The 27843-nt window shown below is 36.8% G+C and overlaps 1 protein-coding gene across 9 annotated transcripts in view; it reads left to right on the top strand.

Annotated features, from left to right (window-relative positions):
• Positions 1 to 27843, top strand: part of pard3bb (par-3 family cell polarity regulator beta b) — a 287760-nt gene that overhangs the window by 126228 nt on the left and 133689 nt on the right. For all 9 annotated transcript variants that reach the window (XM_052565052.1, XM_052565050.1, XM_052565049.1 and 6 more), the window contains exons 12-14: positions 7297 to 7482; positions 12945 to 13115; positions 25410 to 25542. In XM_052565052.1, the coding sequence (XP_052421012.1) occupies positions 7297 to 7482; positions 12945 to 13115; positions 25410 to 25542 (490 nt within the window). The remainder of the gene's footprint in view (positions 1 to 7296; positions 7483 to 12944; positions 13116 to 25409; positions 25543 to 27843) is intronic.

A 27843-nucleotide genomic window follows, 5' to 3' on the forward strand; every position in this document is an offset into this window, starting at 1 on the left:
TTCTTTATGTGCCATAATGCATTATGGAGATGAGATCATCCAGTATAAATGTTGGATAAAAATAATGTAGTAACTGTGTAGGAAAGGTTGTTTTGAGAGTACGGACCAAAGATTTTTTTTTTTTTTTTTAAATAGATTTCAAACATTTTTACATCGAATATGTGCTGAATTTACCATATCCCGAACATTAGAATAATCCTTCTTTCTCTCTCTGAGTAGTAAAATATCATGATCTGTAGTGCACTTGGCTTTTTGTCCACATGCAGTTTATTGTCCACATTCCCTATATTGTTCACCTGTTGGTGTGCACACATTGAGTGTTTGCAAATGTTTCTGTTGTTAAAGATTGTCTGTGAATGATGCAGTTCATTGATATGGCTCTCTTGTGATGGGTTTGGTACACAGGCGTCCAGGCACCAGACGTGTCTCTGACACGGCCCAAGTAAAGTCTCAAATTCCTTATGTTAATGGTTCATTAAGGGCCAAGCACCAAAAGTGTGAAGGCAACTTTTGTATTCATAAGTAGTCTTATTTTTCTCCTCTTGCATCTTTGAATAATTACGCAACATTTTAGCACTTTCAAACCAAAATTTGTGGTTGTAACAACCATGTCCTAAGGGGGTAACACTTTTTTTTTTTTTTTTTTGTAGCAATAATTGACAATGTTAGTTAACATGAGCAATATTTATAAAACATTTATTAATCTTACTCAATATTATGTTAAAAACTTACTAATACATTATTAAAATTGAAAGTTGTATCTGTTAACATTAATGTACTGTGAACTTGCACAAGGTTTTTATTAACCAACAGTAACAAAGATTAATCAATGCTGTACAAATATATTTGTCATTGTTAGTTTGTTAGTTATTGTGTAAACTAATGTTATCAAATTAGATCTTATTGTAAAGCGCTAGCCCTGAGGGTACCTGCACAGTTTTGGCACAGTGCCACCTAGTTGTCAGGAGACATAAAAGTAATAATACTAAAAATCATTATCGTTATAGTTATTATTGTTATTATTAGTAGTAGCAGTCGTATTTGTTGTATTGATAGTAGACCAATATTTATCACCCGAGCCGATATATCGCTAGATATTTGCTATTTTCATTATTAGTATCGGCTAATGTTTCAGACTTTTATTTTAACAGAATGTCAGCTACTGAGCATCAAGACCTCCTGTTCTCCTCCATTAGTACACTGTCTCTGTTTATCAGTTATGTCTAATAAATTAATTAATGTATAAATTAAGTTCTAATAAATTATAACCTTCAAAAAAGTCAGTATCTTCGACTACTAGTTTATCCATTAATCACAACAAGCTCACTGTTCTCAGGGGCTGTAATTTCTAATGCAGGTCAAATCTTGCTAACAAGCCTTAATCAAGTCTTAAGTTAATTTTTAGTGATTTAAGTGCAACTTGAATCATTTCTTAATAATGCATCACAGCAACAGGCCCTCCCTGTTTGAGTAAAATTTTTACTTAGTTTTCTTTTTTTTTCTTTTTTTTTTTTTTTTTACCTGGCAAGAACATCAAGAGAATCAATTCAGCTCTTGTTTAACATCGCATCATTGATTGTCCAGGAGTGTCTCTCTCACTCCTCCTTTAACAGTCTCTCTTTGTTCATTCCTGTTACTACACTCTGATAAAACACCGTTTTGTTGTGTGTGTGTGTGTGTGTCTTTTTTTTCTTCTTTTCAGTCTGTTCAACACTAAAGAAGCTAAAGTGACCATTAAAGCTCAGTGTTTGTTTGCTGCATTAACTATCTGTCACAGACTCTTTCTCTGGCCTTGAGTCCTGATTTCCTGAGATCCTATGGGCAAACTGAAGGGGGTAGTTTGAGCAGGTCAATGACAGATAGACTAACTGTGAAGGACGATGGCTTTGCTACCACATTACCTCATTCCTCATCCTTCCTTCCCCGTTCCATGGGTTAAATCAAGAGGAAATGGATGGAACTAGCACATTGGCCCTGAGGTTTCCTTTTGCTAGATTTTCCTAATTTCAAGGAGGTACAAATTATCCATTTGGCATTGTTACACCTGTTATATCTTGCATATTATTTGAGTCTGTTACAAACTCTTGAGAGCTGCCTATCTAGACAGCATTTTAGGCATCACCAATGCACTCCAGATGAGAATTTTTTCCAAACTAATATTAAAAAAAAGAAGCAGCTGACATATTGGGTTGCACTTATTAGAGTAGTGTTTCCCAAGCGTGTCCTGTTATTAACACCTTAGAAATATTCCTGGTAGTTCATATTATAATGGGTAACATTTAGCATTATCATTTATATTGCTAGAGGGGTCATTATTTCTGCAATTAAACTAAACTCATTTGGTACTGTGGGTGTAAAACTGACTCTCAGACGTTAATGAGACACCTGAGCTTGTTTGTCTTTCACAAGTTTTGACAGTTGTGGGGGCAGTCATGCAGAAACTTTCCACAAGAAAGACCTAACGGCAAATTTATTTGGAAAAGATAATCCAGAAGGGACGTTTAACAAAAGTGAAATTGAAATATCACCCAAGCTCGACAAGTGTGTACTATCACCCACAAGCAAAACATGCTGCCAGTTGTACAAGAAATATAAAGAGGCTGATTTAGCAGCCAATGGCAAAAACATCATTGTAAGATTAAATGTTTGCAGAGTTTTATTAATCCAGAATTCTAAATGTTAATGCAGTTTGAGATATGTTGATTGCTATTGTGATTGAATGCCTTATTTGCATGTGTTCTGTTGTCTTTCCAAGTACAGAATAATATCTAAGTTTCAGTCACATTTATCACCGTTCTTGTAATTTTTGCATGCAAAATCAATTTATTGCAGCAGAGATCTGGAAAAGTGCAAAAGATTTTCCCACACAGATTTTGCAACAAGTTCAAGTTGGACACACGTTGACCAACAGAAAGCAACTTGGTTTGAAAGCGACTGTGAGCTGTGCTTCATAAATTGTTACAGTAATAACAATAGAAATTGGAATTTTTGCCTGTGCCGGTTCAGCAAAATTGAGAATTTTAAGCTTAGCAACATACAAACACGTATCACTTGATACCTTGGCATCAACTGTGAATGTTAGCTGAGTCTCTGCATTGAGGAACAGTTATTGTGTGGTGTTCAAATCATTTAGATCAAGGTTTGGTACAGAATTTGTGCATTTATTTTCCTTGATCTCAAAGCTTTGCTAAAATGGTGGGACGGTGTCTTGCTCTCACTCGGTCATTAGCAGCAGCAGTTAGCTCAGACTGATGAATAAGGGGCATGCCAGCATTCCTGTGGCTGGCTGAGGACAACGACTGCTGAGTCTTGTAGCCTATTAAGGGGATTGATACATGGACATTCTCATGGGAAGTGATGAGGTTGGCTAACCCTACATGTTCATTGGTTTGAGGTGGGCGTAGCATGAGCAAGCGTTTCCAATTCATTCTGTATGGGAATGACAGGCTTGCTCAGGGGATTGTGGTATTGACAGTAGAGCATCAAAATCTGGCAAATGCTGAACTTGCATAAAGTGAAAAACAGCTGTTGGCAGCCAGAATCTGTGTAAGATGAAGGGAAGCTAAGGTTGTGATTATTAAAGTTTGGGCTTATTTAATTAGGGCTGAGTTCTCTTAATACATTATATTTCGGTCAAGTACATAAGTGATGCCTGCAATAAAGTGGTGTTATTTTAGTATCACTGAGATACTATTACAGTTTAAATTTATTAAAATTATTAAAGCAATTTAATAAATAATAAACATATTGAAATGTAATTTTAATAAATTATTATTATTATTATTATTATTATTATTATTATTATTATTATTATTATTATTAAAGTTTCCAGCCACTGCCAGTATTTTTGATCAAGTTTAATGGCACCCAGAAAGTTTTGTTATGTATGTATGAATATCTAACAACATCTGGATCAGATTCAGGACAATGATCAAAACATAGATGGAATAGATCTCTTCCATCAACAGATCCAAAGCTTGCATGGTCCTATATCACTTCATGGATCATCATTTCATTTGGTAACATTAGGCAGTTTTGATTTATATGCTTTAAGATTGCATTATTTTACATCTGCTTACATATGAAATCACTTGTTGTTGCTTCTTTGCCGACATTCAGTTCTCTTTCAAAAGATGCATAACAACTTCTCCTACCATACACCATACAAGGCAGGGAAATGTTGTCTCACAAATGATGGAAAATGGGGAAGGATTCAATAGATCCAGAACAGTCATGTCATTGACCTGCACATATAATTCTCATCTTTTGTTGTAGAACATTGTCGATGGATGTGATCAGATGATTGGCAAGGAATGTCCTTTAGATTTTGCAACACATTCCCACAATCCTCCCATGTCTGCATTTTTTTAACTTTTGTGGTAAAAAACAAACCAATTCATAACAAACCTTCATATTTCCTTCATGTGGATATCTGTTCCAAACCACCGCTTTGGTTTGGCACAAGTTTCTTTTGAACGGCACATGCATCTGTTTTTAACCCCTTGCGCAGTTCCTGCAAAATCCCCAATGAGTATCAGAAAAATATTACTCGCCAGGTGGGAGAGTTATACATCACGTGTAATTGACAGTTTTCCACAGAAGGTCTTTTTGTGGTCCGTGTTTGTTTGTGGGGGTAGCCTTACAAAGCTTTGTTTTACTGTAGCCATTGTAAAGCGCTCACTCACAGAGACCACAGAGGTCCAATGGCATCCCGATTCCCTGGAGAACCTTCCTGCTTCCTCTTCCTGTCCCCACCAAACACATACGGTGTCTCTGTCTCCCTAGAGCACAATAATTCTGAGAGACTTGTCTGTTCACTCTCAAACAATAGAGACAGAAGCCTAAATGTGTTTGTGAGTGACTGACACAGAGCGAGCGAGAGGTTATGAGAAGACGGCGTGATTTCCTGAACGAACAGCTGCAGATCTGCTCATCTTTAAGCCCTCAGAATGTCATTCGCTGCTGTACCTATAGATGACGGTGATCCATCTGTTTCGGCTGATGACATCATATGTCTTGTTCATCATTAAGACGCTTTCCGCGGCGGAGGAACAGATGTTGAGTATGCAGATTAGACAACGCAAGCCTAAGACATATAGGTGGTGCTTATTCAAACACTTATGCCCTTTGTCAGAATTGCAGTTTGAATGACTTTGCTTGTCATAATGATTAAAACAATAAAGCTTATTAGAGAAAGGCTTGAGCTGGAGACATATGTCTCACACAGGGGTACACGCTGACTGATAAGCCCTTTCTAGCCGGGGAAAATGTCTGAAGGAAATGTGATGTGGCATTTTGATTCAGAGTGGGGTCCTGGCAGGGGGCTCGGCTGTGAAATATCACGACTGTTAGCATGCAGGAGCGCTGCTAGCTGTACACACAGCAGGCTTTAGCCCTGTGATTTCCCCAGCTGATAGACTAGCTTTGTTTTCATTCAGAACCTCACACGGCTGGTTTTGCGGTCGTTCGTTTGGGTTTAGTTATTCAAACACATTTGGTTGGTTACTCAGATAAAGCTCGCACATGTATTCTGGTCATTTGACAAAGGCTTTGGCACATGAATAGGTTTTTGTTTTACACTTTTAAACAGCTCTGACATGTACAAGTTGGTCACTCTGGCATTTGAAAGTTAGTTTGAGGGCATTTAGGCCATCTACTCAAGGTTAAATTCCTTAAACCCTTTGCTTTTTCCCTTTCTTGCCGATGACACACGGTCAGCGGTATTTTGCAGTCTTCAGAGAAATTCTCAGAGTTGCTGAGTCGAGCGTGTGTTTGTGAGTGCGTGACACTAATACTTTAAAAACCCACAATCCCACAGTAAACAGAGATAAACCAGGCCTTGCTGACCCACACATACTCCGTCTTAGCTGGCCTTCTCAACCCTGTTCATCCCTGTAATAATATTTCGTAATATTGACAGTTCTCACGGCTCCTGTCAGATCTAGGGATACTGTACACCACCGGCTGTGCATCACATGTCTCTCATTTGGTGTCTGGTGGGATGAGGGACTTTTTTGCTTTTATAAATGAATCACATCTATAATGTTTGCCAAAATGTATTACACATTTAATTTTACTAAACCATTTTCCTAATTTCTAATAAGGTTTAAGTTACTTTTCAGACGGAGTAATTAGTTAAGTAATTTAAATACAATATTGATGATGTAATTAGTAATAGTAATTGATTACTTTTTGAAAGTAACTTACCCAGCACTGGTGATTATATAATTATACTTTGTAATGATATAAACATTTAGTTTATAGATGACAAGGCTGCTCCTGGATTGATGAAGGTAAATACCATAGTATGATTACACACAATACAGAGCTGGAAACCTATTTGCTGTGTTCTGGCTTTAGAACAATTGGTGCAACCAAGTTAAATTTATGCATTTTAACAGACGCTTTTATCCAAAGCGACTAACATTGCATTCAGCCTAACAATTTTCTCCTAACATGTGTTCCCTGGGATTCGAACCCCCAACCTTGCGCTTGCTAATGCAATGCTCTACCACTTGAGCTACAGGAACACTCAAGTTAACAAGGTAAAGGTTTAGTTCACCCAGAAATGAAAATTAGGTTGCGTTTTACTTAGCCCTGAGTCATCATAGGTGTAAATTACTTCGTACACCTAACTATTATAAATAAAAAGAGCAAGGGCAATCCTGTTTTTGAAGATATGTCCAATTGAATGTGCATCAGGATGCTCAGACAAAGAGTAAGATGTTTAACTTGTACCATTAAAACACTGTTAGACACTTAGGCGTCAACATCTCTCTCTCATTATGTCTTTCTAGCTGACACTATGCCATTATATAGATCAAATACATACTTCTTTTAGACTTTTTTTAAACCCATTTTCTCCTTCATTTGCTCTCCTTCATTCTTCTCTGCAAAGAAAGCCTGTTCCCGTGGCAACATAAAAATACCTTTTTCCACACAGATATAATAATGTCATTTTTCCCCTCCATTTTTATTAACATTAATTCTAAAACAAACTTTTGCTGAAGAGATGTACAGGTAATTTTGGCATCATTATAGAAAGAGAACAGGCAAAGAGAAAAGAAAGGAAATGGGGAAAGCAGGAGGGTGAATGCAGCGGGAAGCTGAGTTTGTGGACTCCATAATGGAGAATGGATTATGTTTCCAAATGACCCCATTGCCATCACAGGCAGAAAAGAGGCATGAAAAGGTTGAGCTATTCTCTGCTAAAATAGTGGGCTTTTTATGTTTGAATGGAATGACCTGTCTTCTTCCTCGTCTCATTCTCTTCTGTCATTGTTGTTTTCCTGTCAGAAAGAGGAGCAGGCCCGCTTGCTACTGTCTGAAGAAGGGAAGGAGCAGCTGATGTTTGAGGTCCCTCTCAATGATTCGGGCTCTGCTGGGTTAGGGGTCAGCCTGAAGGGTAATAAGTCCCGTGAGACTGGTGAGGACCTGGGTATCTTCATCAAGTCCATCATCCATGGAGGAGCAGCTTTTAAGGTACCATATCACATACACATTTGTTTGTGTTTGTAACGTATATAATGTTTTGAACTTTTTTTGGTGAAAAAAAAATGTCTGTGAAATAATAATCCTGCAGTCAATAAAATCCACCCCAACTTTTATTTCATTAGGTAATATGTCAAAACTTTCCTGACACTTGTCAACAGCACTGGTCCATAAAAAAACATTAGAGTTGCCCTTATTGAATTTCATTACATAAATAACAGTCAGGACAGACACTGAGCATTTATTTAATTCAGCAAGGGTCATTTAAATTGATCAGTAAAGACTTTTGCGTTGTTGCAAATGATTTTTATTTAAAACAAATTCTCTTGTTTTTAACTTTCTAAAAATTCTGTTGATTTCCAACTTCATTTGGTTTCTTAAAGGGGTCATCGGATGCCCCATTTGATATAAGTTGAAATGATTCTTTAGGGTCTTAATGAAAAGTCTAACATACTTTGGTTAAAATTGCTTAGTGGTAGTGTTAAAAACACATTTTTAGAAGGCCATTCTAGTCCATGTTGCTTTAAATGCTAATGAGCTCTGCTGACCCCGCCCCTCTTTTCTGTGGGGTGACGAGCCGCCGTTCCCTTATACTCACTTCTTCTGTAGATGAATAATAATTAAAAAAAAAAAAACACACAGGGTGGATTTTTATCATTATAGGATGGATGTTTACACACTTCCAACACACATATATGTTCAAACAGCAACAAAAGTGAATTTTAAGAAAAATTCAAGCAAGCAAACTCTGCTTTGCCATCATTCATTTTATTTAGTAACAATATTACACAGCATTATTGTTTTTATTGCATTTTTATCAAATAAATCCAGTCTTGGTGAGAGTAAGAGACTTGTTTTTAAAAACATAAACATGAATGAATTAATGATCTTACAAATACAAAAATGTTGAACCGTAGTCTACTACAGTACAATAGTGTACTTTTTGTATACACTATAATTATGGTTTAGTAATAAAAAAAAGAAAGAAAGCTATTTAAGTGTAGCTTAAAGTGTTCAAATACTTTTTGGGGCCATCATCACTTAAGAGGTCAGAGGGCATCGTCAGAAGAATAGTATCATTCATAAAATGAGAGTAGTAATAAGATGTGTTAATAAGTAAAATATGCTTTTGAAATGTTTTCATGACCTAAACACACACGCTGATCTATTAGACGTCCTCACAGTGTTAAACATAGCTTCAGGGTTGAGTTGAGACTGTAAAAAGGTCACGATCCCCGTTAGCTTCTTTTGGCATGTGTTTTGGTTCCCTTGACCTTTGACTTCTGTCCCCACTACTGAATGGGGTTTCATTTGACCTTAACAGACGGGATCAGGATTGTCAGCAGGGGTGCTGAGTAGACTCTTCTTAAGTATTTCTATAGGCTCATCTTTCTGTCTGTACTAACATGTTTTTCTCCAGCTGCACCTGTTCATTTTCCAGTTTCACATTTGGTCGCATGGTATTGACGACAGATCGGGTGTTTGTGCCCATTTGGTTAAATAGCATTAATCTCGATTATATGGATTTTTGCCAGTGTTCAGATGTTTGGAAATCTGCACTCTGTGTTTTTTTTTTATTTTTTCTTCACCAAAGGATAAGTGACACGATGTCTATACATGAATGACTCAATGGGCTGCACAGATTTCATGTGAACCAGTCTAAGTAAAATTCTTCCAGCTACTGCTTTGCTCAGCCAAGTGTAAATGTGCTTGTCAGACATGTGGATTTGTGTGTGTGCATCTGCCCAAAGCATTCACATTCATGTGCGCGGGTGTGTGAAGTTTACTTGTGAAGATAAGGGTTTGATTTGCACCTGACTGAAACATCTCCTCGCTCTGCTTTGTCAGGCCTTTTGCTTGGAAAAGCTGCTTTTGGGTTTCGGATGTTGTCTATTAAGAAAAGAACTGCATAAATCTCTATCATTCTGAAGCTTCAGAGTCAGATCATCCCGATGAGAGGGGGTTAGAGGGAGCCACGGCAAGGTGATGCACGTGAGTTCTCATACTTGTGTCCCTGTACAGGGGAACTCTTGGTAACACGTTTCTAATTCCCCATCCAGTCCCCAGTGAGAGAGTTCAGAAACGGTAGGCAGCTGCCTGTGTTAGCTTCAGCACATTAATGCTAATTAAAAACTCTCCTAGCCCATGTTAATGAGTTGGAAGCGTCCCGAGTCTGTGGGTGGGATGTGTCTTCTCCCCAGAGCCGAAGTGGGAAGGCAAGAAGAGGGTAGGGTGAACGGCTGCGTCTACTTGCAAAGTTATTGTTAGCTTGCACTTACAAAACTGAGGGAAATGCCATGTGGCAAAGGTTACATTATGTACTAAACATGTCCTACAAATTTGGCCTGGATAAGTTAGAATATAGGTTTTATAAATATATATATTTCCTATGCTTAACAGAACAGCTTTAGTCAGTTAATGATGACACATTTTCATATTTTTATTTATGTATAGTAGTAATAATAGTTATAATTCTTATTTAATAAAGGCAGAATTGTATTGATGTAATAATTAAACAACTACAACACTAATAATAATTATTATTACTAATACTAAACGTTGACAAAAGCCTAAAAGTGTGTTAAAGGGAGTAAATGTATGCATGAAGTATAAACAAAGTATGAACATGTTGTATAAGTTAAACAGTTCTTGCATATGCAATGAACAGCTGTTGAGCTTAATTGTTAATGTTTATGTTTGCTTAAGTATTTTATTTAATGCAATTTTGTAGACTCAAATTTCTGTTTTTCAGTTTTTAAGCCGATATTTCCGAAATACTTTTTATCTGCATGAATTGCTTTTGGTCTGGCATGAAATCCTGTGTAATCTGAATCAATACCTCATTTCCTGCTCTTTATTCATCGCCATTAGTCTCATCTCCACTGTTTCTCAAAATAGCCATCAACTAATCTGTTAGAATATGAGCATGGTCCTCAGGGATTTTACACAGGACTGCTTTATATACCAGAATCAACACAGTCTTAGAAGCAGAAACATTAGCAAGTTAGAAGTATTAGAGGTATTCAGAATAGTGGTTGAGGATTTTGATTTTGATGAGGATTTTGATTTGATTTGATTTTTTCAGTTCCAGATCCTCAATGAATACTTTTTGTGATTCCATTTTCTAAAATGTCAAAACTCTACCATTGAGGTTCACTAGACATGCACCATTGAGTAAATTAATAAAGCAAAATAAACTATGGTGACATTTTCTGAAGGAAACAGAGTAAAACTGAAAGTTTGTATGGGCTGAGCATGTTATGTAATTCGGGCTGTATTAATTTTAGTAGTTTAATTCTTAATGTCAGAGGTTTAGAACAAACCCTAAGCAGAATGATTGAGGAGTCAATCAATACAGTACTGCCTCTATTAAATGATTATATAAGTGGTGAAAGAATGTGAGACAGATGCACTCATTTGAAAACAGTACTGCAAACTGCAGACAGATTGTGTGATTTCACAGAATCAAGTTAGAAAATTAGATCATGGCTCTAATAAGGATCCTTAATTCTCTGTGACTCATGGTGTCACGAGGACAGGACATATTTTCACCCAAAGGCCTTGGTAATGAAAGCACATCTCCTTCATTTATAGAAAGCAAGGGCACAGAGTGCACACTGCCAGGGTTTAGAGTTTGTGGGTGTGTGTTATTTCAGTAATCTGTAATTAACAGTGTGGCACTCTGTTACCTCTACAGGGCACAGCAGTTAGGAAGTAAAATTCTCCATAGAGAAATTATGATGACACATATAGTAAAGATTTCAAGGCACTTATCTCCAGCTTCGTGGTTTTTAATCGATGATATATTCAGGATATAAAATGTTGTATGAGTCATTTGATTTTTATTGTAATGTATTGTCATTTAAGTATTTATGTCATTCGGGATGTTTCATGGGATGAGATAAATGGGAAACCAAGATCTTCCAGAGCCAAGACCAACTAAAATAGTATATTTTGCTGTATAGGAAGTAGTCTTCATTCTGTTTTATTTGATATCCAACATTGTTTTCAGTGTACTTCATCATCTTTAGTTTGTACAGTTCTTTAACGATCAGCATTTTTGTCTAGATATCCGAGGCGTTTTGCAAGTTCTTGCGTTAACCCTCATGTGACTCTGAGCTCTCTCGCCTGGAGACAGAGGAAGCAGATCAGAGGCCTCTGCAGTGAAACACTAATTAATATTAATTGTAATGAACTTTAGGGCTTTTTATATGCCATGTAATATGCATGTCTTATAATGTGCTTATACAGTGCCAGAGAGACAGAGCTGCTGGATTGTGGGAAATTTATTCCTTGACAGAATGCCCCTGCAGACTCAACTGAGGATAATACGCCTGTGGAAAAGCAGAGAGTTGTCTCAGAATATGAGGAAGTACATGAGAGATTAGAGAAAGTAGGACATGGTCAAGGTCTTCTAATAGATAAAAAGCCCCCAAAACAGATGTACATAGAGCTAGGCATGTTCCAGTGTAGTTAAAGAGATTGTTTACCCAAAAATTAAGTTGTCAACTCACCTGCATGAATTTCTTTATTATGTTACAAAACGTCATTTAGTTACACTTTATAAGGTCCAATTCTCACTATCAAAAAAACATTAATTATGACTTTTGCCTAGTTGTTGTTAAGTTTAGGTATTGGGTAGGATTAAGGCTGTAGAATATGGTAATGCACAATATGTGCTTCATAAGTAATAATAAATAGCCAGTATGTTAATAGGCAGGCTAATAAGATTAGATTAGATTAATTTCAACTTTATTGTCATTCCACATGTAAGGTACAAGGCAACAAAATGCAGTTAGCACCAACCAGAAGTGCAATAAGCAGTAAGTACAGGATATACAGTGTCTACTGTATGTTACAAATGTACAATAAATATTCAGATAAGGCAGTACTATGGACATTTTACAGATTTTTAAATACTATCAGCATGATATACAGATTGGTGTACTAAGAACATACTATACAAATGGATTATGTAATAAGTGTATGTACACTATAAGCAGAAACTTTGAACATGAACATCATTTACACTAGTGCCATGGACATTAAAAAAGTGCATATAAAAATATTCCAGTGTGCAAATGGATCATTCAGTATTCTAGTAGTAGTACAGTAGTGTAAGTAATAACAAGTGTAACTGTTATAAACAACTAGTTAATAGTGAGACTTGGTCCCTAACCATTGAGTTTCACCGTACTGTCAAAAAAAAATTGCAGTATTTCTCTAAATATATTTTTGGGTGTCCCGCACAAGAAATAATGTCTTACAGGTTTAGAAAGAAATTTGAGTGAGAAAATTTTGGGTGAGCTATCGTTGGGAGCTCAGGGCTGGTAACTAAAAGATTGCTCATTTTATTCACCGATGTGGAAGTCGCTGAAAGAAATCAAAACTCAAACTATTGGCAATGGACTTATGACACTAAATAGAGATTCTGATCATCTTTTTTTGTTTAGGATGGGCGTCTACATGTCAATGACCAGCTGATTGCTGTTAATGGTGAGACCCTTTTGGGGAAGTCCAACCATGAGGCCATGGAGACCCTGCGGAGATCCATGTCCATGGAGGGAAACCTGAGAGGAATGATCCAGTTGGTTGTACTCCGTGCTCTAGCACCACCTATCCAAGTATGAACTTACATCTAGAAAACATTCATTTTGTCCTAGCACTCTTCTTTTCTCTTCCTGCCTAAAACCAGCTTTGATGTTTACTGGTTTTCCTAAACTGGTCAATGCGGAATTAGATGGTTGATTAAACTCAGCTACTGGAGGGCCGCTCCTTGCACAAGGAGACCGATGTGTATTAATTAATCCAGTGCAAAAAGAAAAAATGTCTAAACAAAATTAAATGGAGTCTTCAAGCAGTGAGGATATGATTGTGTTGTCTTCTCGCTTAAAAAGAAAGGAAATATTGGGTCCATCCAGTCTTGAGATACAGAGAAGGAAGAAGAGTTCCCCATCCCTATAAAGGAACAGTGGGATTGCCATGGGCCATTCGAAGTTTACTTCAGGATGTCAGTGGCTCAGTTTGATGCTTTGCTAGCGATACTAGAGCAACATATTAAAAAGAAGTCCACCAATTTCTGTTAACTCACTGTGCAAGAATCTTTATGGTGCTTTGTGTTGAGAGACAGTGTGGATGAATTTGTCAAGAGCTATTCTGGATTTTGACGTCCGCTTGTACAGTGGCTCTGAATTGTCAAAATGTCTCAAAATGCTTTTTATGAATGCGGAAAAATAGGGAAGTCGAACTCGATCCTAATTCTTTTTTTTTATGACGTACAAAAGTTTTGTTCACAGTGTGTAAACATGATTGACACAGCATGAGGTCATATTTATTTTTCAACGTGCGAATATTTCGGACTCTGTGTGCAATGGCCTTTAAAGTGCCCCTATTATGCCTTTTTAAATATTAGGTTTCATGCAGTGTGTCCTGTAGCTGTATGTGAACATAAACTATCTGCAAAGTTGTGAAGCCGACAGTGCATGATAAATAAAGTTATTGTCCATCAAAAAAAAAAAAAAAAAGAGTCGGATTCAAATCTTATTCTGTTATGGCTCTATGTCACAAAGTAACACATTTGCATAATGTCTGTCCATGTTCTACGTCGCCAACTTCTCCACCTACAAACAGTATAATTTATTTGTGGTTAACATCATGTCGAGAAGACACTGTATCCTACACTGTGAGAGTAAATTTGTTTTATCACATATTATAATTACCAAACTTGTCATCACTTGATACTTGTCACTGAAAACGTCCTGCTCCAGTCTTGCTAGCAAATGGGGTAAGGGGGGCTTCGCACGAGTTGTTTACGAATCATTTAGAAATGATGTCAAATTAAATCTATTTTTTTTAGTAAAAAAAACATGTTTTTTGACCTTGCATGCATGTAAACCTGTTTTAGGAGACTCATAAAACCATATAAAAAATGTCATAATAGGGCCACTTTAGCTCCAACCCTAATTAAACAGACATGATCCAGGTTATCAAAGTTTTTAGGAGTGCTAGAATCTTCCAGGGAGCTGTGTTGGAGCTTATTTGAGCTAAACTCTGTGAGACAGTATTTGACTCTTAGCCAGGCTGGTGGGGATCTGGTTGAACCAAATTAACCATAACACAGCATGAACTTTCAGTCTTTTTTTTAGCTCACAGGTGTTCAGCATTAGCACAGTCTTATTTTTTATTTTTTCACCAGGATGACTGATATTCTGCTTCGTTGTTTACACAGCAGCAGAATGCATTTGCCAGTTTTGATTTAGAGTGGTAAATACACAGTTTTGTCATGAACGAGAGTGACAAACTGCATTCTTTAACCAAACAACCCATTTTTTGAACTTACAGCCATGTTTTGAGAGTGAATTCGGATAATCTGTAATGTGTAAATGCAACAGCAGGGAATGACTTGTCACATCATACGGTGTTGCGATAATGTACGCTGTGGACATGATTGTGTTATGATTTTTCATCTGGGATATTTAAAATCAACAATTATTTAGAGCCGATCTAGGTTAATTTGGCCAGTTTTGCTCAAAAGCTTCCCAATATTTTGATACTGTTTTTTAATATAAACTCTTTATGCGCAGTACAGGGTTTGCTGTTCATTCACAAGCTACAGAGACAGTAAAGAGCTGCTTTGTGGCTTACAATTGTTTTTTCAATGGATTGTATGTTAATATCCAACTCACCCAGTGCACTTTTACCATTTTGTTATGAGAAACCACTATTTCGCTATTCCATCACTATTTCGTTGTGAGATACTGGTGCAGACTATTCAGTGTCTGAACTAAATTGAATCACAAACAGTTTCATCTTTATATTTTTACATGCCCATTTGACAAATTCAATCAAAATGCATTTATAGTTTACACACCTGACATGATTGGTAAAAAAAACTAATTTGGGAAAATGATTCTTAGGTTGGTGTATGGTAATCTCCAGTATCCAACAAAGGTTTAACAGTAATGCTTTCCACAGTCACAGTGATTTTCGCTGTTATATACAGTATGCTGTTCATAGAAAAATTAGCTTTCATTTTGGTTATTTATTCAAACAAACAGCATTCAAGCTTCTACTGTAAGCTTTTGTATGGACAGTTCAATATGAGCGTCAGGCGTGTTAGTAAATATGAATGTCAAACCTAATCACAGACTTTCTGAGAGTCAGACCTGTTAGTAAAAACGAATGTCAAACCTAATCACGGACTAGGAGTTCAGTGTTCTGTCTCTTTGTTCTGAGTTTTAATGGCCATGTGGTACGTTTATATTTATGTAAAACGTAAAAAGTTTTTGCAGGGCCACAGATCCACAATAACGTTGAAATCTCTGACACTCCAACTCCAACATATTGATACTCCCATGCTAATATCACTATAAAGCAGTTCCAGTAATTTGAACAATTGTGTTATGCCAGTCTAGACCAAAATCACGCATGATACAGTTTTTATGACTTGACAAGCGGTAATTGGTTAAAGACAGGGTGCAAACAGATACTTGAAATGCCATAAAAGCTGGTCAGAATAGCGGTAATTGTCATTAGTACTCCACATCCTTTAACTTTCTCCATCATTTCCTCTGTGCTGGTGGAATTTGCCTCCAGCGGGATGTTTTAGCCTTTGCTCCTCCCCTGCACCTGGGTTTGAGAGCAGCCATATGCTTACCCCAGGATTCCCTCTATATCTCACACATGCACACACATGTGCTGACACACTCCACCCCAAGGCCTCCAACTGCTCTAAAGTGGTGTGTAATTAGGCTGCACAATGGAGTAGCCCCTCTGGCCGCATGGATTGATGGATACTGAGGGCTCTTTGTGAGGAGTGACAGGCTGGGAGGGGTGGCCACGGCCAGGCCAGGGTGTTATTGTTCTCAAAAAATAAAGATTCATGTTCATTATGCTTTATGGGCTGCGGATGGCCCTGTCATGGTTGCCAATTGGGCACAAAATGGAGTCAAGGCCGATGGGATGCCATTGACCCTTGTGTGTAGAGGTGGGATGAGATGCTAGTTGGTGGACAGATGAAAGGAGAAAAGCATGAATGGATGAGGGACAGATTGTGGCTTTGTATGGGACCAGAGAGCTTGTCGCTGGGTTCAGATCAATAGATCATGCAAGCCAGATGCAAGAGATTGAAAGTTTGCTCCTGAGGTGAAACGAATGGTAAAATATTTCTCAGCATGCTTTTAGTACCACAAATAAGAGCTTTATCCTGTAATAAATGGAAGATTCGTTTCTACACCCACAAGGCACTAAGATAATGTAGTCTTGAAGCTTTTATTTCTTTATATTATGTGGTTTGTTACTTAATGAATTTTAACCTATTGTAGCTTTCCAATTCTTTCTAGCTCTAATAAATAAAGTCTAAAAAGTTATCTTCAGGCCCGGAGCCAGTTTTAATTCTTTGCAGACTTTTTTCTTTTTTTTTTTTTTTTTGTGAGTCTGTTCTCCAGAGTCTCTGTGAGCTTGTGGGAATACACATGCTGATGTGTTCTTGTTTGAATCTGCTGTGTGTCCATGTCTCCTGACCGAACTTTGCTAATTATGTGCACTTTCTTAGACATCAAAGACTGACTTCACACACACATACTCTCAATCCCTGTCCAGTTTTGGCTAATTCTCTAAAAATCCATGAAAAAGGAGACACACTGTTGAAGAGGAAGAGAGGAGGAGTAAAGCAAAGGAGATAAAAAACAGATTTTGCCTGGTTTGAAAGCACTTGGAACAATTTTTGTGGCTTTTTTCTAAAAAAAAAAAAAAAAAAAAAACGTACCTAAAAGTTTTTTGGACATTGTACCAAACTTTTGGAATTTGAAGATCAAGGTAAATTGTACTTAATTTGTATACCGGGAAACATACAAGTATCTTCTGTTGCTTACGAAGGGCAGAACTAAATGGAAAAAAATTATATTTCAACAAAATAAGACAAATTTGGCCATCTTCATCGTGTTCAAAAGTTTTCACCCCCCAGCTCTTAATGCATCATGTTTCCTTCTGGAGCATCAGTGAATGTTTGAATCTTTTTAAATAGTTGTGTTTGAGTCCCTCAAATGTCCTCAGTGTGATAAGATGCATCTCAAAATCATAAAGTCACTGTTTGAAAGGGTTCAAATATGTAAAGATGTTGGAAAACTGAAGAATCTGCAGGACCTTAAAGATTTTTCTGAAGAACGCTGCTCAGTTTAACTGTTCAGAACAAACAAGGGACTCATGCACAACCATCACAAAACAGAAAGACAGTCGAGGATCATCAGGTAACAGAACACAGTATTAAGAACCAAGGGTTCCCAAACTTTTGAGTGGGGTTATTTTAATAATTTCAGCAATTTCTTTGTCTTGTGGAATAAATGTTAAAATATTTTATGTACAATATCTTACTCAGGACAGCACTAAATAAAAAATAACATGCATTTAGTATGATCTCTCTTATTTTTTGAAAATTACTCATATTTTCACAGATTCTGCAAGGGGTGCCCAAACTTTCGATCCCCACTGTATACATACATACACACATACACACACATACAGAGAGAGATTTCGTAATATAGAATCTAAATATATATATATATATATATAGAGAGAGAGAGAGAGAGAGAGAGAGAGAGAGAGAGAGAGAGAGAGAGAGCCATATCACCCCTCACTGGTACCACGGTATATACTGTTAATACTTATTTTATGGGGCTGTAACATTGCAGTGCCATCTCTCCTCTCTCTGCAGACTAAACACTATTATAGAAGAGTCTGATCTAATCAATCCTTCTCACCGTTTCCCTCAGACAGCCATCTAAACAGTGCTGTCATAATCTCATTACAGCGTGGGCATTAATAATGAAAAGTAGCCCGTGGAGAGCCCACATGATCTGTGCCCTGGAGACTGTTTCCTTCTCCTCTTGTGCCAGAGGAGCGCTGGGAGGTTTGCTCTGCTGCTGCATGCAGTCATACAGACCTGCCAGGCCACTTTTGTCTTTAACAGCAGGCTGAACTGTAAGCTTTGTGTTGCTAATTAAGATGTAAGTGGAGTCTGAGGAGATTTTTTTGGATGGCACCTAGAGCAGGGAAGAGTAGATGAGGCTAATAGACAAAGAGCAGTGTCTGAGGATGGAGGACGCGTGGAGAGAGAGGCTGGGGAAAAACAGCATACCTTTTATCCTTGGACCGTATATTTTTTGCGTCATCCTCAATCTGAAATGATGAAAACCTTGTTGACCTTTTGTCACAAAATCCTATAAAGGAACTATGAATACAGACAGAATGTTGTCTAAATTGAGCTGGTTCGTATTGGTTCTGAATCCACCCAACTTTAAAAAATTTAAATATTTAAAAATTTGAATTGCAGTGTACTGTTTTGTTTAATATATAATAATGATAATATTATTGTCCATTTGGAGGCCAGTATAGTTTTTGTTATCTACGTATTGCTCTCAGTGTGAACAAGCCGTACAGATTTCCTCCTTTTCAGTTTGAAGGTATGAATGTGAATTAAACTGGCCAAACCCAATATGACCCCAGTATGAAGTTTATTAAGAATGAAAAAAAAAAAACATTAATATGTTGCGCTTTCTCTAGTAAAAAAAAAAATAGAATACTTAAGCACAGTTTATTTTTATGTTTAATGTTTCAGAGAAACAGACCAAAACGCAGACTTTTGAAAACGATGGCATGGCTGCCAACATTCACTCCACGTATCCTTGATGAACGTGTAAACAATAACGTCAAGCTCATTGTTGTTCCCATCTAAATAATAGGGAATCTATATACATATCTATGGTTGTACCTGCATGAATGATCATGTGACATGCATTTTTGGTTGTGTAGTGTAGACAGAGATCATTTCTGAAATGTCAGTGTAGACTAAGATCATTTTCATTCTAAAATGCCATTTTAAAACTAAAATGATCTAGTGTATATGGGGCCTTAAAGTCTATTATATGGAACTAATATAGTACTATATGCATTTTAGGTGTGCTAAAACAGCCAAATATAGACCCTGGGCCACTAAAGCAGTCTTCAGTGTAATTATTATTATTATTATTTTTTATTGAAATCTATACATCGTCTGAAGCTGAATAAATAAGTTTTCCACTGATGTATGGTCTGTTAGGATCTGAGAATATCCAAGTAGGTATCGCTGCAGCCCGGAGACCTCCAAGTGGGAGGAGCTTTTGCTGCAAGTGGGCTGGACTTCACGGAGAGCTCCAAGTGGGATGGACTTTTGCCGCTAGTGGGCGGGATTTTACAAATGGGCGGGGTTTAAGCGGAAATTTCACATTGCGTCTTTGCCGGGGTGCGCGCGAATGAGGATGGCATAAAGAAGCGATACTAATGAAAAACAGATTTATTGTTCTACATTGTAGTTTAAATTTTATTAACAAGAGGTTATATAATTTTGTGACAACTGCAAACATACAAGTATATTAAATTATATTAATTGTATAATTATATCAGTATCAAGAAAATGAATGAGTAATTTAGAGCAATAAAATGTTTACTGTATGTGAATGTTTTTCTTTAATGCAAGTTTGAAATCTGAGGGAGAATTATATTGTTTAGATTGTTACAACCCCCTTGGCTCTAGGTGAAACAACATTACAAAAGGCCACACGTGGAAGTACATTTTACAAATAAACATTTAATTTAAAAAAAGAAAACAAATCTAAATAGTAATACAAGAGTTAATAATAATAATTAAAAAAAAAACATTCCAAGACTTAAGAGGAAAATATTATTGGTACCAAAGTCCAATTTAAGACACTCATTTCCCCATTTCCTTTTTATCACCAACTCAATCACAGGTAACGCTCCAAACCATTAAAAATTCAAGTTTTATTTGTTATATGACATGGAAAAAGCAGTGAAATGTAGGTCTGGCATACTCTTTTTAGACTGTGCAAAAAAAAAAAAAGAGAAAATTAAATACAAATAATGAAACAACAGGAAAAAAATACGTTTTTTTTTTTTTTGGAGATAATTAAATACAAATAATGAAATATTCACAATATACTGTATTACTACACAGATGATTTGTAGAGGTGCTACACAGAAACTGCTACACAGATAATGTGCAGAGATGTACACAATGTGCAGTGAGGATGAAATACCTAGTTAGGTTGTCAAAAAAGCGCAGTGTTCGGAGAGTTATTGGGTAGCCCTAAACAACCAGTCTATAAAGTTCAGTGTGTTTAATGTCCATGTTTAGTAGTCTGATAACATGAGGGAAGAAACTCCTCCTGAGCCTCTCCATCTTTGCCATCAGACTGCAGAAGGGTCTGCCTGACTGTAGCAGATGGGTTGGTGGGGTCTTTAAGGATCTTAACAGCCCTAGATTTACATCTCCTGGTTTGGATGTCTTGCAGAGAGGGGAGAGATGTTCTGGACATGTGCTCAGCTATTCTTTGCAGGGCATTTGAAGGTATTGAAGATGCTCACTCTCTCCACTGTGGTCCCGTTAATGATGATTGGGGCAGATCCGCTGCTGCCTCAAATAGAAAAGAGTTATTGTAAAATATTATTACAATATACAATATGAATGTTTCTACTGCATTTCTGAACAAATAAATGAAGGGCTGGTGAGCATCAGACTTCAAAACCATAACAAAATCTGTCCAACCCCAAAAAGTCCTGTAAAACAGATATTTAAGGAACCTGAGGTTTTAACCTGCTTGAATTTTATCAGCATTGGAACACTTTGCTGCTGCTTTCACTCCAATGCTATGGATTATATTTTTACTGGAATGAAGTGTCATTAGTCACTAAACATTCAGTCCAATGACATCGTAAAATAATTCACTGTTGACAAGTTAACATTAACTAAAGTACAATGCACATTTATGTAAGACGTCCACAGAATGTAATGTCATTTACATTCCAACATTTGTCCTTTAGGACAGTCTCTGACCATACCCCTGGAGCAATTTTAGGGACAAGCGCTGTTGCAAATGTCCACCTTTAAAGTATGAACATAATTTATCCACACAAAGACCCACATACACACACACATTAGTCAAAAATCTTCAGAAAAAATAAATTACACATCTTGATGCATAGAAAGAACAAAAAAAAAGTTTACAGGAAAGTGATCCTTTGGGTTTGCAGAGAGAGACAGTAACCAGGTCACTGAAATATAACTTTTGGCCACCCAGACTTGAACTTTCTGTAACACAAAGTTTACACATAATGTTTTTGTTTCTTTGTGTTTCCTACAATGACAAAATTAATTCTACACCTGTTGATATGTAATGCATGGTAGTGGACACTGCAGTTATCCTCATATATCCACTCTGTTATGATTATTAAATTGAAAAATGAATTTGGTAATTAAACCAAATGTTTCAATTGCATTACATTATTTGGATTAACGTTACACGTAAAAATAGATAACATTTTAAAATTGTTTTGAAACAATGACCAACTTTGCAGCGTGCATTAACCCCATGACATTAAATAAACCAATCAAAAGGCTCTGGAGGTTTGTACAGCCCACTTGGAGCTGAAGTCCCACCCATTTGGAGCTGACCCGCCCATTTGGAGCTGGCTCCGACCTCCGTTTATACCTATCTCAGAATATCTGGCCGAGATATAACTGTTTGAATATCTGAAAAATCTAAATACTGAGAAAATTGTTTGCAATGCATATTACTAATCAGAAATGAAGTTTTGATATATCTATGGTAGGAAATGTACAAAATATATTAATGGAACATTATCTTTTTAAAGATTTTTGGCATAAAAAAATAAATAAATCTATAATTTTGATCCATACAATGTTTTTTGGCTATTGCTTAAAATATACCCTAGTGACTTAAGTTTTGTGCTCCAGGGTCACATATGCCATGCAACACTGCCCAGCAGTGTGCAGTTTTCTCTCTTGCTCTTAGTTCTGAAAACATTGAGAACATTGTTTTCAGATACTACAACTTTATAAAATAACACATTTTTGTAAAATATATTATATTATAAAAGTGTATCAGAAACTTCCTTTATCTCCTGTTTCAGCAGTTTCTTTAAACTTAATTTAATTTAGAATTATTTTTCTTGCAATTCAATTCAAAATTGTGTGGTTCTTTTTGCTGTTTTAATTCATTTTTTAAAAGCATTTTGTTTTCTTAAAACCCATCCACCGCGTTCAACATTTCTCCAAAATACCACTCTAAGTATTTGTATGTTTAACATTAAATATGATTTTCACACCACACATTGACAGTTGTTGCAGCTGGGTGTATTATGGCCTTCACTGAAGGACTGTGGCATCATTTAGATAAGAGAGAAAGTGCTGTAAATAGCCATGCTACCAGAGCCTTTGTGCTCCTGGTTAAACTGCAGTTCAGCAACATTTCCCTCCCAGTATCCCTCTATCTACTGCATGAACCTCTTAAAACACTCTACACTACACTTTTTACACTCCCTCTTCCCACCGCCAACATTTCCTGTTAATTTTTATTGATTCAGCTGCGTTTTCTGAATCTCATCCTCTCAAAATTGCGAGCTCTATGTCCTCATTTTTTATTCGGATAAATATTATAAGGGAAATGGAAAAGTTGGCTAAGGAATCCTCATTGATTCCCTCCTGTAATCTCATTTAGTCCCAGTCACTGTTTCTTCTCCTGGCATCCTGCGTTCTGTTCCCCACAGGCCACCCCTCCATAGCCCTGCTCTTACTGCCGTTAACATTAAAAGGACCACATTATACACTTCTGTAGCGTTTTGTTTTTCCCCAAAGTCCACTTAAGATCTTAGGCAAGCCTTCTTGCACCAAAACCACTCCCAATTTAGTTACGCACAACCGTTTTCCACTATCTCTCTCTGCCTTTCAATTAAGCGGAGTGTTTCTGCTACTGTACCTTTTAAGACTTAAAAACACTCCAGGACATTTGTACAGATATTCACCTTGATTTACTGTGTACTCTGGATGAGTCTGTGCTAATTGTTGAAATTGACAGAATATCTAAGTGCATAATGGCCAGTATTATTTTTCCTCACAGACCACAGAGTTGGACGACATCAAACATGTTTGATATTTTTAGACATTTTTAGAACAAATTTTCTCTGTTAAAAATCGCAAACTGTCTAGTACATGGTCTACATTTGATTTGAAACTTACAACCGGCAAAAAATACTGCATTACATTAAACTTAGTCATTTAGCAGAAACTTTTTTCCAAAGCGATTTACAGATAAGCACAATAGAAGCAATATAAATCAACAAAAAGGCAATGATATGCAAGTGCCATAACAAGTCTCAGTAAGCTTAATACAGTACACGTAGAAAGGATTTTTATTTATTTTTATTCTATAGTAATATAAAAAGAAAACAAATCGAAAACGAATAGAGCAAGCTAGTGTAAGAGGCCTTTTTTGCTTTTGTTAATTGTATAATAAATAAAAGGATAAAACAAAAAGATAAGAGAAGCTAGGTTTTTTTTTTTTTTTTAAGTAAACAAGCAGTTAATAATTGAGTGCAAGTCTTCTATTCTTTTTTTCTTTTTAAAGGATACAATTAGAATAGATATTGCTAGAGTTAGAGGGTCAAATAACGATGAAAGAGATGTGTTTTTAGCTGATTGTTGAAGGATTAAGTTGGACAGGTCATTCCACCAGGAAGGAACAGTTAGTGTAAAAGTATGTGAAAGTGATTTTGTGCCTCTTTGTGATGGCACAATAATGCTTCATTCACTTGCAGATCGCATGCATCTAGAGGACACATAAGTCTAAAGTAGTGAATTAAGGTAAAATGCTGCAGAGTCAGTGATGGTTTTGTACATCCGCCATGTTTTCACTGCCACTTGACCTACCAGCGTCAGTTGTATGACACTTTATTGCCGTTCACAAATTCTCTCCCATGGCTTCAAGGGATAGAAGTCTCCATCAAATGTGCACTTGAAAATCTCTGCACTGAAGTAGTATGACATCCGGCTTCTTTCCGCCTACTGTTTATCAAATACTATGAATTTGGACGTTCTAATCTTTTGCTGTGCTTTTTTTTTTTTTTTTTTTTTACGTGGTGTTTAATATTTGGACAAAGCAATTCTTTTCATTTGTCATGCATCTCGTAGCAGCACATGAGTTTGTGTTCGGTGCTACTTTAATGTCTGGTAGTGGTTGATACTCAGTCATTTAATGTATGATAGTATTTTAAAATATGTTCTGATTTTTATTTATTTTATTTATTTCATTTTTTTATTCCAGCCTTTAGTCTGCTGCATATTTGCCGGTCACCCAAAGCACATATTAACATTAAAACATGAATGTTTAAACATAACAATGCTGAACAGGTGCCTCCTATTCCAGTGGAGACATGACTTCTTGACCCTCTCCATAATTGCTGTTTTCAGACCTTAAGACACTCGGGGCCTCAAAAAATAAGACACACACACCTTGATTTACAATATTTTATGCAAGCGGTTTGCTTTCCTAATGATCCACAGTTAACCGAATGCCGGCAGCATGTGCAGTATCCGAACAGGCCATTAGAAGAGCCATCTGATGCGCTGCACCCTTCCTCTCTCCAGCATTTTGAAACCTGCCAATCGAATTAACATATTTCATAGTGACGCTTCAGGCCTGGAGGCAAGATAATGAAATGAATTACCATTCTGTCTTTCTCTCTGGGGAAAAGAGACAGAAAATCTGTAACATCTGTGTGAGTGGCTTAAATCCTTCATGCCACTGACATCTAGACTAATCAGATGAATTAAGAGCACTTCCAGGAGCAGATTCTTGTGCTGTTTTCATCTCTCGTTCCCTTCCTTCCTCCAAAACCCGAGTCTCAATGTGGTATTTGTTTTGTGATGAATGCCGAAGCCGGCATAACGATCCGCCTGCTATTTGAAAGTCTTTACCTATCCCTGCGCTCAGATTTGCCTCTTCTGTTTCCATAATTCACAAACAGAATCGATACGGTGACACGACTTCTCTCATTTTCTCTCGCAGGAGTTCCAGGAAGCACGGCGAATTCTCAATCGATCCTTTGATAGCTGCGTGGGGCAGGCGGGGCACCTCGGCCAATCAGATGGCAGCACTCAGCCCCCCATGGTGATGAACAGCATCTACGAGCGATGTGCGGGTGAGTGATGGGCTCGCTGTGTCTTTATCTCACAGTCGGTCCGTGCCGCAATGAGACGTTCAAGGAGAAGGCCACACAGATATCTAGTGCTAATATATTTCTGTCGTCTGCGGCGCATTTGCTTGCAGATTGCCTTTTCATCAGCTAGTCTGATAAAGTACGACTCTTCATTTTGACTTAAAGGCAGTAGAAACAAAACAAACAGGACATTTGATGTCTAAACACAAAATGACTTTTGTAGAATTAAAAATAAACCATATAATGTATGAGTAGACAATGGTAAAAAATAATTTACCAAAAGTAATAGTAAAGATATTTACGTTACAAAAATTGTAATGTAGTAAATAGTTAATAAGACTGGTAAATGTAATCTTAAGAATGTCTATTTTTCCTTACTGTACATTATGATGTTATGAGACTTCACAGAATCATATTATTGATAGAATTTAACATTAGTTTTATTCTGCATGGATCTGTCTGCCTTATGGAGACCAGTATACTATATTGAGAACTTTTAAACACTGCTAACTGGGTTTTGAAACCGTTTTCTGTTCACACGCCATACTGGAAAACTGTTTGTCCATGAATATCTGTCACTATCGATGCAGTGTGCTTGTCGTACATGTGCTATCTTTCTCTGTCTCTCTTTTTCTCACTTTTATGCCTAGAAAGACTCTTTTATCACAGCTGTATTAGAAACTGGAAGTTTAACTCGTCGGAGAATTGGAGCACATTTGCAATTCTTTTCATGTGAAATGCCTGTGTGCATAGCCTGTCGTGTGGACCATCCTTTTAACCGAACATGAAAGAGTAACACTCCTCCTCCAGGATTTCAGCACAACCAGAGACAGACAGATCGAGAGAGGGGCTTAAAATGGAGCTGCCTGCTTCACGTGTCTGAAGCTTTTCCCGTTTCGCACACACTGTACTCATTGGGATTCCCAGAGCGCACAATTCTAAGAAATAATACAAATAGTCCAATATCTGCCGCATCAGCTTCATATCTCCCCTCCCTGACACCTCACGCTTCTCCCCGTTGCTTATTTCCTTGATAGACCAATGCTCTCACTCTCATAAATATATGCAGTTCAAAAATATTCCTTCTTTTCTCTCTCTGACTGGAAGTGGTTCTAGGTACGGTTGTCTCATAAGCAAAGAAAGTATGACAGCAAAGAAGAAAAAAAAATAATAAAAAGGAAAGCAAGCCCTCCCCTCGTGCTGTGATCGTGTGTTTGTGTTGGTTTCTCTCGCCCTGACCTTGAAATCATTAAGTTGATGTGCGTTTTATCTAGGCCATGTTTCCAAAGGCGCAACAGTAATGCGGTCCGCTCGTAACATAGCGTAGCAAACAATTTAAAATGCATAATGCTCTCATCAAGAGAGTGCTGAATTTTTTAGCGTGGCATAGCCATTTGGGCTGAGGGAAGTAATTTACTGGTAGTTGTATGAGCTGTAAATGAAAGCTAATGATTTCGTACATATGTATGTGTATTGTGTTTGCTTTTGAAGTGGTGCTCCTCGGGAGAATCGCTCTAATTATAACCCTGGATAACAGTGAGGAGGGCGGAAGTGTGGGATGGTATGATTATTACTGTTTCTGAACTCTGTCCGTCTCTGGTGTGGGACGAGTTTTTCCCTGCCCTCTTACGCCTTCATGAGAAGATGAACTTTGAGTTCTGTGGAGTTTCAATTAAGGGTGTTCTTGTTTATTTGCTACATTTCAAGCCTTTTTTCTTCTTTTTTTTCTGCATTTACAAAAAAGATTGATGATGTATCAAACGATAATAATATGGTACTTCACATATACCATGGTACTGAATGATTGCTGTATTCATATATCATAGTATTTACATAATATTTAGTGCTTTCAAATAATTAATCGCGATTAATCGCATCAAAATAAAAGATTTAGTTTACATAATATATGTGTTTGTGCTGTGTATGTATATGTATATATATATATATATATATATATATACTATGGGTGTAACGGCTCACAAAATTCATGGTTCGGTTCAAGACGATACACTGGTGTCTCGGTTCGGTACGTTTTAGATACAACAAAAAGAAAAAATTGGCAGATAAATTTCCTTGATTTTTGTAAATGTTTTATTTATTAAAACTAACAATCTTTTTTTTTTTTTTTTACATTGAACTGTTATTTTTATATATTAAATATATTTATAATATAAATTATATAAATATAAATATAGACATGTACATTTTCAAAATATATACTGTATGTGTGTGCATTTATATATACATAATAAATATACACAGAACACATACATTTTTTGTTTG

Source organism: Carassius gibelio, chromosome B9 (genome assembly GCF_023724105.1).
Source record: "Carassius gibelio isolate Cgi1373 ecotype wild population from Czech Republic chromosome B9, carGib1.2-hapl.c, whole genome shotgun sequence".
Classification (NCBI taxonomy): domain Eukaryota; kingdom Metazoa; phylum Chordata; class Actinopteri; order Cypriniformes; family Cyprinidae; genus Carassius; species Carassius gibelio.